The sequence below is a fragment of the Mobula hypostoma genome, chromosome 8 (assembly GCF_963921235.1).
Source record: "Mobula hypostoma chromosome 8, sMobHyp1.1, whole genome shotgun sequence".
Classification (NCBI taxonomy): domain Eukaryota; kingdom Metazoa; phylum Chordata; class Chondrichthyes; order Myliobatiformes; family Myliobatidae; genus Mobula; species Mobula hypostoma.
The window spans coordinates 121831185-121845317 of record NC_086104.1 but is presented as its reverse complement, the minus strand read 5'-3'; the positions used below and the strand labels follow the sequence as shown (position 1 = coordinate 121845317).

Here is a 14133-nt window from a genome sequence, read left to right as displayed (position 1 = left end):
CCTCTGTAAGGTCATACATCGGAGTCCTACATCCCACTGTATAAAGTCCCAGTCTGCTCAACCTCTCTCCATAACTCAGTCACTCGAGACCCAGCACCATCCACTCACGTATCCTGTCTCTGTGTTCTGTCCAGCATAATGGCATCTTCCCTATTTCAGGGTAGGCAAAACTGGGCACAATGTTGTACAATTACAACGAGGACAACTGCTCTACCTGTGACCACAAGAAACTGCAGAGCTGTGGACATATCTCGGCACATCAGGGAAACCAGCCTCCCCTCCATGGACTCTGGCTATACTTCCCTCTAACTTGGTAAAGCAGCCAGTATAATCAAAGACCCGACCCACCCTGGACATTCTCTGTTCTCCACCCCCCCCCCCCACTGGGCAGAAGGTACGAAAGCCTAAAACCACATACCATCAGGCTCAAGGACAATTTTCCTCTGCTGTCATCAGTCTAGTGAGTGGTTGTCTAGTGTAATCATTTGGACTCTTTCTGCACAATCTACCTTGCTGTGGCCTTTTCACCTTACTGTCCACCTGCACTGCACTTCCTCTCTCGTTGTTACACTTTATTCTGCGTCGTCGTTGTTTCACCTTGTTCCGCTGTTGTGTAATGAAGCAGTCTGTATGAACAGTATGCAAGACAGCCTTTTCACCCTGACGAAGGGTCTCGGCCTGAAACGTCGACTGCACCTCTTCCTACAGATGCTGCCTGGCCTGCTGCGTTCACCAGCAACTTTGATGTGTGTTGCTTTTCACACTATCTTTGTTTTACAGAGGTAAAAATGAGTTTTTTTTTCACACGCACAATGAAACATGAAGTGCAATATCTCGTTTTGCGCCGGGGACCAACGCAGTCCAAAATACGCTGGGGCAGCCCACAAGTGTTGCGAAGCTTCCTATACCAACAAAGCAGGCCCACAGTTTAGTAACTGTACATCTTTGAAATGTACTTGGGAGAAAACGAGAGCACTTGGGGAAATCCATACAGCTACGGGGAGAATGCACCAACCCTGGTGGGAACTGAACATCCGCCGCTGGTGCTGTGAGGTGTCGTACTACCCGTAACAGTACCGTGCAGTTCTGCACATCTGCCTCGGTGTATCTGACAGTCAGAAACCAGTTTACATAACGATCCCAGTTTCGAGACCCGGTGCCCTGTCCAATGATGAACAGGCAGCATGCCAAGCTCTTCCACCACTCTGTCTACGTGCTTGCCATTTTCAGTGAACCATGCAGTTGTACTCAATGTCCCTCTGTCCAAGGGCCTGGTGAAAGCCCTGTCATCATCGATCTTCACCGAGTGCAACACCGCATCCTCATTAACCCCATGTAGTCCCTCTCTGTTGACCTCTCCCAGTTAACACCACATAACCTTTCTCTATTAACCCCTTGTGACCTCATAATCTTAAACCCTGTAGTTCTCTGAAAAATGCCACAAACCCTTCCCTCATTAACCCCTTGTAAACCTTTCCTGTTAACCCTACATAACCTGTTCCTGTTAACCCCACGCAACTCCTCTCTGTTAACCCTTCCCATTAATCCCATTTAACCCTTCTCTGTTAACCATTTGTGATCCCTCTCTGCTAAACTCACATAACCCATCTCTGTTAATCCCTCGTAATACCATCAATTAACCCCCATAGCCCCTCATTGTTAACTCCATGTAACCCCTCCATCTACTCCCACCCCTCCCTCCTGCATAAATCCCATGTTACTCATTCCTGTTAATCCCATTTAACCTATCATCAACCCTGTGTGATTACTGCATCCCCATCAACTCCATGAAAGCCCCGCCCATTAACCCTTCATAGCCTGTCCATCATCATCCCTGCACATCATCATCCCTGCATCCCACCCTCCCACATTAACCCTTTCCTCCTAGCCCATAATGCCCTTCCTATCCTATTAACCCTTTACATACCCTTCCCCATTACCTACACTAGCATAGTGAGAGACAATCCCTCCTTGATTTCACTTCCACTTGCACCACCCACCCACCCACCCCAGATCCTTACCTTCGCTGGCATTTTGCTGTGTAGTCACACTCAGGGTGATCTTACCATCAGTCAGAATGCCAGGCGTGCCTGCAGTGAGATGAGTGGGGAGGCAACACAGTCACTCGTGAGAGGGAGCAAAGGACAAAAAACCTCCCCAACAGCCCCCCACGTAAACTACCTCCCTTCCCATTGCCCTTCGTTCACTCCCTACCTTTTCCTTCCCCACACAACTCCCTCCCACTGTCTCAACCCCACTTCTTTCCCACATTAACACCTCCTTGCCCATCGTCCTCCTCTAACTTCCCTCTCCTTCGCCATGTAACCCCCTCCCTCCCTATTGCCATTTTGTGACACCCTCCTTTCTCAACTCCCAACCCTCCTGTAATTCCTCCCCTCCCCTTGACCATCCTCCCCTCCTTCCCCATTTAACTCCATCCCAATGCCTCACCTTCCCCCCACCCTCCATTTCTGGAAGGGGGAATCCCTGGACAGTTAACAAGCAGGATGCCCTGTGGGTTAACAGGCAGTGTCCTTTAAGTCCTCGAAGAGCAGGCTATAGGAGTGGTATAAGGTATTTGCCATTCAGCCCATCAAACCTGCTCCCCATTCAATTCTGTCTGCCGCTTAACAAACCCACTCTCTCACCTTTTCCCTGTAATCTTAAACCAACCCCCCTTACTGATCAAGAACCCTTCCTTAAGTACACCCAATGACTTGGCCTCCACAGCTAATGAATTCCACACATTCACATCTGGCTACATTCCTCACCGCTGTTCTAAAGGGTCATCCTTCTATTTTGTGGCTGTGATTGGAAATATCCTCTCCACATCCACTCTATTTAGGCCTTTCGATATTTAATAGATTTCAATGAGATCCCCCTGCCTCATTCTTCTAAACTCTGGTAAGTACTGGCCCAGAGCCTACAAACACTCTTCATACGTAAAGCCTTTCATTCTCACTAATCTCCTCTGGACATTCTCCAATACCAGAACACCCTTTGGGTTGGAAACTGCTCACAATACTTAGTGTGGTCTAAGCAGTGCTTATAAATCGCTTGTGAAGTGCACAAATAGTTTCTTAAGTTCACACAAGTTGATGGGGCGGTAGAGAAAACACATAGCTCACTTGCCTGTATTAGTCGAGGCACTGATTTCAAGAGTTTGGAAGTTATGTTGCAGCTTTATAAAAATCTGGTGAGCATTGCATTCAGTTCTGCTCAGCCCATTACAGGGAGGGTGTGGGGGCTTTGGAGAGGGGGCAGAAGGGGTTCACCAGGATACCCTCTAGGTTACAGGGTAAGAGCTACAAAGAGAGGTTGGGCTGTTTTCTCTGGCGTGGCGGAGAGATGAGACAGATGGCATCTTGTTCCCAGGTTGAAATGTCTCATAGTAGAGTGCAAAATGAGTGGGGCAGGTTTTATTACAGCTTGGGTAGTGGGTGACTGGGATGTGCTGCCGCGATGGTGGTGGAGTCAGGTACAATAGAGGTGTATATGAAGTTCTCAGATAGGCACGCACAGGGAGTGGAGGGAACGGGACAAATAACCAGTCAGAAGGAATTAGCTGAGTTAGGCATTTTAATTTAACAGTTTAGTTAATTTAATTTGTTTAATTAAACATGACAGGCCAAAGGTCTGCTCCCGTGGAGTATTATTTCATGTTCTCTGTTCTGTGTCGTCCGTTTTATGGTTGTTGTTTTATGAGAGACTTCCTCTGTAAATTGTCCCAGATCTGAGCTTTGAATTTTCAAATCTCTTACTATCCCTTCTTTCAGATAGTTCTGATGAAGGGTCTCAGCCCAAAATGTCGACTGTACCTCTTCCTATAGATGCTGCCTGGCCTGCTGCGTTCACCAGGAATTTTTATGCATGTGGCTTGAATTTCCAGCATCTGCAGATTTCCTCATGTTTGCATTTTTAAATTAATACAGCAACTGTGTTCCCAGTGAGAGCCAGATTCAACGTGTTAGTTTAACACACTAAATACTCCAACTTCCCCAACTCCAGTAATGCTTGGGCGGGGTGGCAAATATGAAAACCTTGGCTTACCCCAGCCCTTCCCATTTTGTTAAAGTGCCCAGGAGATCAATGGATAAAAGAAGAAACACACCAAATTTATGAATTGGCAAAATGTATAAATTCTGTGTGTACGTATTTATCTTTATAAAGATCTAAATACATTAGGAATTTATATCAGGGTATTTCCTGCAAAATTGTCCTATCAGAAATCACTACATTACTACCTTCAATCAAGGACAAATTGTTTTAAGGCGATACTTGACATCTGCGGGCATTCTGACCTCTGCAACGGACTGGCAGCTGTTGGTGGACCTCGAAGGGCAGCTGAAGTTCCCCAACCATATCGCAGCCACCACCCTGCGACCAGACATTGTCCTGGTGTCTGAGTCTACTAAGCAAGTGGTGCTGCTGGAGCTGACAGTCCCATGGGAAGATAGCTTGGAGGAGGCCTTTGAAAGGAAGCTCTCGAAGTACGCAGGACTGGTCAGCAACTGTCAGCAGGCTGGATGGAGAGTGAGGTGTCTCCCAGTGGAGGTTGGTTGTAGGGGATTCGTAGCCCATTCTTTAGTTAGAGCCTTCAGCATTTTGGGCATCGAGGGAGAGAGGAAGAGGAGAGCCATCCGCAGTACCACCGATGCGGCAGAGAGGGCCTCAAGATGGCTGTGGCTCAAAAGAGGGGAGCCATGGAGTCATAAGTAGCTAGCCATCTGGACACAAGCTGGGGTCTGATCAGCCCCGGCTGGGTCACCTGGAGGAGGGTGTATGATGTTGAAAGACCCGAAACACCCGATGATTCCAGGAACATCACTGAAGATGTGTCCAGAAGCATCAATAGATGTATGTACACAGTGTGAGTGTGTGTGTATTTGTCCCCACTGACTGCATTCCCTGAAGAATGAGCCTGCTGTTGTTGGTGGCAGTTGCTGCTGCATTTTGCTTGCTCTTCTCATCAGGCAGCTGTGGAGGGATTGGGCTGCCCCACACACCTCATATCCCTTCCAGCTTGTAAACCTACCGAGAGCGCTCAGGATTGTGACTGAGAAGAGCAGATGGATCATTCCGCAACACTGCTGAGGCCTGTTGAACAAGAACATTGCAACAGTCAGTTAGGCTGGGTTAGGGGTAAATGCTAAACTCAAGGATTAAGGGGAGATTAGGGTTCAGTGGGTTCAAGGGTTATGGGTCAAACAGACATCAGGGTCAAGGATTGCGAGGATTATGAAACACCCTGATTCAAAGCAACTTGTGTTCCAATGCGCTCGTGAAGCATTCCTCCTCACCGCACCTTTTCCCCTTCCACAGTACTCCCTTATCACTGCCTCCCACAACATTCCCTTCTCACCGCCCCTCCACAGCAGTCTCTACTCAGCCCCCACTACAGCATTCCCTTCTCATCACCCCCTCCCACAGTGCTCCCGACTCATCACCCCCTCCCACAGCTTTCCCTCCACACCCACCCTCCCACCGCTCTCCCTCCTTACCCCCCTCCCATGGCATTCCCTCCTCGGCCCCCTCCCACAGCGCTCCCCCTTCACCCCACCCCCACAGCATTCCCCCCCCACAGTGTTCCCTCCTCAACCCCCTCAATATTTGTTAATGTCAAAGTTAAAGTGCAGTTTATTGTTAGACGCACAATTCCATGTGCGTACAGGTGTAAAGAAAAGCTTGCTTTCAGCAGCATCAGAACGATAACATCCACAAGGAAATAACTGAAACACAAATTATCCTTTTTCTTTGCAAGAAAGTCCATTGTAGAGAAAATTAGTTCTAGTGTTGCTATACTGAGGCAGTGATTGTGGTTGTTGCAGTTGGTTCAGGAGCCGAATGGTTGAAGGGAAGTAGCTGTTCCTGAACCTAATGATGTGGGACTTCAGGCCTCTGTACCTCCTGCCCGATGGGAGCTGAGAGAAGATGTCACGGCCCGGATGGTGGGGATCTTTGATGATGGGTGTTGCCTTCTTGAGGCAGTAGCTCCTGCAGAGGCTACCGATATCGGGGAGAGATGTGCCCTTGATTATTGGGCTGAGTCCACTACTCTGTCTCCACTCCTATCCACCTGGTGGTGTTCCCTCCTCACCGCCCCTCCCAAAGTGCTCCCTCCTCACCCCCTCCCACAGCACAGTGCTCCCTCCTCACCTCCTCCCACAGCACATTGCACCCTCCTCACCCCCTCCCACAGCACAGTGCTCCCTCCTCACCACCCCTCCCACAGCACAGTGCTCCCTCCTCACCACCCCTCCCCTCCCACAGCACAGTGCACCCTCCTCACCTCCTCCCACAGCACAGTGCTCCCTCTTCACCCCCTCCCACAGCACAGACCTCCCTCCTCACCCCCTCCCACAGCACAGTGCTCCCTCCTCACCGCCCCTCCCACAGCACAGACCTCACTCCTCACCCCCTCCCACAGCACAGACCTCCCTCCTCACCACCCCCCCACAGCACAGTGCTCCCTCCTCACCCCCTCCCACAGCACAGACCTCCCTCCTCACCCCCTCCCACAGCACAGTGCTCCCTCCTCACCCCCTCCCACAGCACAGACCTCCCTCCTCACCACCCCTCCCACAGCACAGTGCTCCCTCCTCACCGCCCCCTCCCACAACACAGTGCTCCCTCCTCACCCCCTCCCACAGCACAGTGCTCCCTCCTCACCACCCCTCCCACAACACAGTGTTCCCTCCTCACCCCCTCCCACAGCACAGACCTCCCTCCTCACCCCCTCACACAGCACAGTGCTCCCTCCTCACCCCCTCCCACAGCACAGACCTCCCTCCTCACCCCCTCCCACAGCACAGTGCTCCCTCCTCACCCCCTACCACAGCACAGTGCTCCCTCCTCACCGCCCCTGCCCTCCCACAGCACAGACCTCCCTCCTCACCACCCCTCCCAAAGTGCTCACTCCTCACCGCCCCTCCCAAAGTGCTCACTCCTCACCCCCTCCCACAGCACAGTGCACACTCCTCACTGCCCCTCCCACAGCACAGTGCTCCCTCCTCACCCCCTTCCACAGCACAGTGCTCCCTCCTCACCCCCTCACACAGCACAGTGCTCCCTCCTCACCCCCTCCCACAGCACAGTGCTCCCTCCTCACCACCCCCCCTCAGCACAGTGCTCCCTCCTCACCACCCCCCACAGCACAGTGCTCCCTCCTCACCGCCCCTCCCACAGCACGGTGCTCCCTCCTCACCGCCCCTCCCACAGCAGGGTGCTCCCTCCTCACCCCCTCCCACAGCAGGGTGCTGCAAGCTGAGCTGAGCCGAGCCGCGGAGGCAGGAAGCCGCGGTGTCGATGTGCAGGAGGACGTGTGGCGGGGCACACATTTCTGAGCGGGTCTGTGGCCCTGCAGAGGAAGCTGGCTCTTTCCGTTCCTCGGGGCTCAGGTAGGACGAGCTGCTCTGCTGGCTCACACACACTCTGATCAGGAGATAAAGCCCGAGAAGGCAGGTTTGACCCTGCAGTCAGCCTCATGCTCACCGATCAGCATGGAGGGGGAAGGGGTGGGGAAAGCGGGAGGGGGAGATAGGGAGGGAGTGGAGATAGAGAGTGAGGCTTGAGAGAGAAGGGGAGAGGGGCAGGAGAGAGGGCGAGAAGTGGGTGGAGGGTGGGGTAGTAGCGGGAAGAGGTGAGAGTGGGAGGAGGGGTGCTGAAGAAGGGGTAGGGGAGTGGGCAGAGAGGATGAGATGATGGACAGTGTTTGGAGGGAGAGAAAGGTAGAGCGGGAAGAGGAGGAGGTGGGAGAGTGAGAGACAGTAGTGGAGAAGGGAGGGAGGAATGCTGGAGGAGGAGGGAAGAGAAGGGGAAAGAGGTAGTAGTGAGGAAAAGAGGGAGGGAGGACAGGAGGAGAGAGAGGGGGGAAAGAAGACAGGAAGAAAGAGGTTGAAAGAAAAAGAGGGAGAGAAGGTGCGAGAGGTGAAAACAAAAGGAGGCATGTGGAAAGAGGGAAGGAGAAAGGGTGAGAGAAGGGGTAAACACAGATAAGGGGGAAAGAAGGAGAGAGTTCAGGAGAGTGTGGGAGACAAGGGGAGGGTTGAGAAAAGGGGTAAGGGCGAGGGAGAAGGGTGAAGAGGAAGCAAGAGAGTGGAGGGGAAAGGGTAGGGAGAATCAAGGGGGTGGAGGGATGGAAAAAGAGGGAGAGCAGAAGTGGAGGGGGAGAGTGTGAGGAGGTGAGGGGGTGGAGCGATGGAGAAAGATATATATCATAAAGACTTAACAGATATGCACACACAAAATATATACAGACACGCTTATAGAGATACGTACAAATTCACAGATTTTTCCCAGACACATACACTTCCTCTTCGGTTGTCCATCAAAATCCGATGACAACGTCCACTCCTTTAACGGTGAGATCTTTGATGACTATACAGTCCTATCCTGACCCACAAGCTCTATTGCAGGTGGGACATGTATATGTGGTAGTGGTGGTAGTGGTGGCAACCATGGCTGCATTTCCCCTGGCTCTCTTCTGCTGTCTTCTGGTTGGTTGTTCTTTCCATCTCCAGAATACGGACCCCATCCCTACACAGCTGTCGCCAAGTGGTACGGTCAGCAGCAACATCCTCCAGGTCCTCGGGTCTGATCTTGCACTTCCTTAAAGCATTCTTCATCTGATCCTTATAGCGCTTCTTCGGCCCTCCAGCTGAGCGTCGACCATGATGTAGCTGGCCATATAACACTCTGCGGGGTAGCCGACATGGGGATATCCTTATCACGTGCCCCAGCCGCTACAGCTGACACTGGGTGATCATGGCCTCAATACTCCTGCAGTTGGTGTTTACAAGTATTTCAGTGTGAGGCACCCGCTCACGCCAGGTAATTCCCAGGATGCGCTGGAGGCAGCCTATGGAAGCACTCCAAGGACTTGACGTGACGGCTGTAGGTTACCCAAGCTTCACAGCTATAAAGGAGGGTGGTGACACAGACCGCTTGGTATACGGCGACCTTTGTGGAGGGACGAAGGCTCCTGTTCTGAAAGACTCTACGCTGAAGTCCCCCAAAGGCCGGTTTAATTCGGCTCTGGATGTTGTCAATGCCGCTATCCTCAGAGAGAATGCTCCCCAGATATTTGAAAGATGTCCCTACTGACAGCTTTTCATCACCAACGTGAAGGCAGGTAGAGTGGGTGGGATACTGGTACTCCATTGGCAAACCACTTCTGTCTTGGTGGTATTGACAGTCAGCCCCATCCTGCTGTACGCTCTCACCACCACAGCAAAGACAGTCTGAAGATCCTCCGGAGTATGGGCCACAAGAGCACAGTCGTCTGCATACTGCAGCTCCAGGACCCGCTCTCTACCGAGTGTGTGGGTGGGAGTATTTGCTGACAGGGTGTGTGTGAAGCGTCTAGTGCAGTAGTGTGGTAGTGCTTGTAGTTAGTGTATGCTGCATAGTGCTCTCTGCTTACAGCTATTGCCGCTGCCTAGCCTTCTTAATAGAGGGTGAAAAGAGGAGCCGAGTCTGTAAACCTCCTCCTGCCAGTACAGAACCTCTCCACCACCAAGACTCCTGCAGTGCCTCCTCGGGGCCACACACAGAAACTGGGTATCTTACGGTCTCAGGCTAAACTACAGGGTATCTCGGAGCAGCAGTGGGCCCCAGAGACGTGGCCTGCAGGCCCATCACTATGTGAACACGCCCTGGCGCTCGTCAACCACTGTCCCAGCTATGGGGAAATAGCCCCACTGCCTTGTGGTAAGTCTGTTGAGAGACAGACAGACAGACAGACACACACACACACACACACAGAGACACACACACACACACACACACACACACACACACCCACACACACACACACACACACACACATACACACACACACCCCACACCCACACACACACACCGCACCCACACACACCCCACCACACACACACACACACACACACACACACACACACACACACACACACACACACACACACACACACACACACACACACACACACACACATACACACACACACCCCACACCCACACACACACACACACACACACACACCCACACACACACACACACACACACATACACACACACACCCCACACCCACACACACACACCGCACCCACACACACCCCACCACACACACACACACACACACACACACACAGACACACACACACACACACACAGAAGCTGGGACACAGACACTAACACGGGGCTGTTGAGGGTGACAGGTGCACAACAGCAGATGTTCAGGGGCTGAGATTAAGATCAGTAACTTTCTGCAGCAGAGAAACAAACTTCACCCCCAGTGGGGGGGGGGGGGGGGAGGTGTGAACTTGAGATGCAGCCCAGCAGCGTGGGGGTGGAAAAGATATCGAAACAGACAGAGGCCTACGCAGTCAACAGTGAGGGTGACGGGATTATTTTCCGCTAGTCAAGAGGGGACAAAGGTGCAAAGGTCACACACCCTTGCTGGGGTATGGCGCTCTCTACCACACAGACATACACTGGGGGATGGGTCTCACCCTTACACAGACTGGGATCCGCACCCCTTACCCACGACCTGTCAAACCTGAGGATGTGCAGGCTCATCCCATACAGTAGATACCAACCCCCTCCTGATCTCCTGATTCTCCATATTAGCCGTCCTTTCTTATATCCCACCCCACCCTGTCTTTGGGAAGCTCCTGTAGTGAACATCCATTGCCTGCCCTTCATTGGGTCCTGAATCAGCCCAGTTCCCTGAGCGGAATTATATATCCCTCCTCTACCCACCACCCCTCTCGCCATCCCACTCACCAATCCTTCCACGACCCTTCTTGTCATGGAAACAGGGTGATCCACTTACACCCCTCCCACTTTATTCTTTCACACGTTCGCGTCACCCTTCAGCCAGTCACACACACACACACACACACACACACACACACACTCACACGCGCGCGAAGGGGCAATTCACACCTGATTAACCCCGAATATTTATTGGGAGATGAGGAAGGAAGCTGGAGTTTGAGTGGGAATTCATGGGATTACAGGGAGAGCATGCAAATTCAACATAAAATTTCAAAGTTAAATTCAACATCTCTCTCTCTCTCTCACTCTCTCTCTCTCTCTCTCTCTCTCTCTCTCTCTCTCTCTCTCTCTCTCTCTTCCCCCCCCCCTCACCCCCACCCCCCCCACCTGGGTCTCCAGAGCCAGGAGGCAGCTTCTCTACCCAGCGCTCCACGACCTCTATCTCCATCTGGGGTCCGCACTGGGCGGATGACGTCCGCCATTACCAGCACTATATCTGCGTCCGTTCAAGGGCACGTACGCCAGGAAGGACACACAGCTTCGGAAGTCATTGCTGGGCCCTGCTGCTACCCCTGAGGAACCAGCCCGATAAGGCCTTACCTCAGCAATCTGGAAGCCTTCTTCCTCACGAAGGTCTCTGACCCCTCCAGAAATTTTCGTTTCTTCTTTGTCGCCATCTCCTTCCACTTCAGAGGAGTTTGTGCGTGGTCGATTCTCAAAGGCTATGGTGGTGGAAGAGGGTGTGGAGGGTGGGGATTGGGGTGTTGGCTGAGGAGATTTGGTGAGATGGGTCCTCAGACTTGGGGTGTAAGGCTCTCCAACGACCTCCCGATCAAGAAGCACAGAGGTGGGGGCGACGCCAGAGAAAGGGGAGCGGATAACAATCTCGACAGATGGAGCAGTAGCTTCCTGCTACGTAGATGCCTGATATAGGAAGACATGCGTCACAGGCTTGGTGCCGCCCTCCTCACTGCCCCTCCTACAACGCGTTTTCCTCACCGCCCCTCCTACATTGCAGCACAACCCACCACCCCCAACGGCTCAGCGCACCATCCTCACCATCCATCCCATGGTGCGGTGCTCCCTCCTCACGGATCATCCCACAGCACGGCACTCCCTCTCACCACCACCCCACAGCACGGTGCTCCCTCCTTGCCCCCACCCCGCAGCGCAGTGCTCCCTCTTCACCACCACCCCACAGTGCAGTGCTCTCTCCTCACCGCCCCTTCTGCAGCACGGCAGAAGTGTCACAGCTACAAAGAGGGTACAGACAATAAGGTGCAGGGGTCACACGAGGGAGATTGTGAGGTCAAGATTTCACTTTGAGCATATGAGAGGCCCATTCTGTAGTCTCATAGCAGCAGGGCAGATACAGTATGTGCTGTCAGGCTTGTGTATCTCCCAGCCGATGGGATGAGGAGAACATCCGGGACAGCTGGGGTCCTTGATTGTGCGTGCTGCTTTACCGAGGCAGAGTGCGTGGAGGGGAGGCTGGTCTCCATCATGTGTTGAGCTGTGTCCACAACTCTCTGCAGTTCCTTTACGGTTGTCATACCAAGCCGCGAAGCATCCCGACAGGATCATCCAGAGTCCATCTCATAGTCCAGCAGTCCCAGCCACTATCAGGTGGCAGGATTCTAAATTGACCCAATGCTAGAAAGCCGAGGGTGATGGCAGCTGGTTGTCTCTTGGAGAAGAATAGCGGGGGCACGGTCTCTCCGAAACCTATCAAATATTGAAATGCCCACTTAGAATGGATGTAGAGAGGATGCTTTCAATAGAGAGGGAATCTAGAACCAGAGGGCACAGCCTCAGAATACAAGGATGTCCCTTTACAGCAGAGATGAGGAGCAATTTCTTTAGCCAGAGGGTGGAATTCATTACCATGGGCGGCTGTGAAAACCAAGTGAACAGGTATATTTAAAGCGGAGGTTGATAGGTTCTTGATTAGTCCAGGTGTCAAAGGTTATGGGAAAAGGCAGGAGAATGGGATTGAGAGGGATAATAAATCAGCCGTGGTGGAATGGCGGAGCAGACTCACCGGGCCGAGCAGCCTAATTCTGCTCCTATGTCTTATGGTCTGTGACTAGTGATGTTCCCCAGGGCTCATCACTGGGCTCATGGGTGCTTACCTGCTGCATCAACAATGGAACACTGTTTCATTGGGCTGCACTTATGTAGGGTTGAATGATAATTAAACTTGTAAAGCCACAGCGTTGCCAAGAGGCAATATCACGAGGAGTCCTAGATGAGCTGTCAGTTGTGGCAGGGCTTATGTGACTCCAAAACAAAGGCCAGCAGCATCGCTGTTAACAGCACACCCCTTCTGGATCTGTTTAGTGCAGTCTTTCTTTTTTTGTAATTTATTTTTTACTGGATTTCACCATCAAACAAACATTTCCATAAGGTGTATTTCAGATACTGATATCATATGATCATATTTGTCATAAATCTCCACATAATATTTATCTGAGGGGGTGATGATTTGTAGAGATGGGGGATTAGAGTGTCACTGCCCACCCTGAGAGCTTCCTATGGACCTGAACCCACAGTCACCATTGTAGACGTAAGAGCAGTCTTCTGGAGAGCAAATCCCTGGGAAGCATCTGGCCCGGATGGTGTCCCTGGCTGTGTCCTTAGATCGTGCACACAACGGCTGACATTTTTTAACCTCTTCCTACTTCAGCCTGAGGTTCCTACCTGCTTTAGGAAGACTGCTATCACCCCATCCTGGTCCCTATGAAAAACAACATAACATGCCTTAAAGAATACTGTCCAGGGGCTCTGACATCTATAATTGGCTGGTCATGAAACACATTAACTCCAGCCTCCTAGCCAACCTCGATCCACAACAGGGTCACTACTCATCTCTGCAGCTTCTGCACTGTAAAGACAGGTTGGTTATATGTTAATTACTGACTACAGCTCTGCCTTCAGTTCCTATTCAGTTCAGTTCTGTCTACAGTTCCAAGCAGATTCATCTCCAAACTCCTAGACCAGAGACTCTTAACACCTCCTTTCGCAACGGGATTCTTTACTTCCTGACCAACTCGAGTTCCTAACAGATCGCCATCAGTAAGGGTAGGTAGCAATACATCTGTCATAATTATCCTCAGCATTGGTGCTCCACAACAATGTATCCTCACCCGCCCCCCCCCCCAATCTATTCACTATGCACTGTGGCCAGAGTCTGCTCTCTCTACAAGTTTGCAGGTGATTCCACTTTAGTAGCTGCATCTGAAGTAATGAAGAGTCAGAGTATGGGATGGAGATAGAGAATCTAGTGATATGGTGTCATAACACTCTTTCTTTCAATGTCAACAAACCAAAACAGGTCATCACTGACTTCAGAAAGGGGTGGTGCACGTACCCTTTCATAT

The 14133-nt window shown here is 51.9% G+C and overlaps 1 protein-coding gene across 2 annotated transcripts in view; it reads right to left on the bottom strand.

The window, feature by feature from the left end:
• The window catches only part of LOC134350238 (antigen WC1.1-like), a 72068-nt gene extending 60440 nt beyond the window's left edge, over positions 1 to 11628 (bottom strand). For both annotated transcript variants that reach the window (XM_063055246.1, XM_063055247.1), the window contains exons 1-3: positions 11354 to 11628; positions 5036 to 5097; positions 2022 to 2090 (exon numbers count right to left, since the gene is read on the bottom strand). In XM_063055246.1, the coding sequence (XP_062911316.1) occupies positions 2022 to 2090; positions 5036 to 5097; positions 11354 to 11430 (208 nt within the window). In that variant the 5' untranslated portion in view covers positions 11431 to 11628. The remainder of the gene's footprint in view (positions 1 to 2021; positions 2091 to 5035; positions 5098 to 11353) is intronic.
• Between the last annotated feature and the right edge of the window lie 2505 nt (positions 11629 to 14133).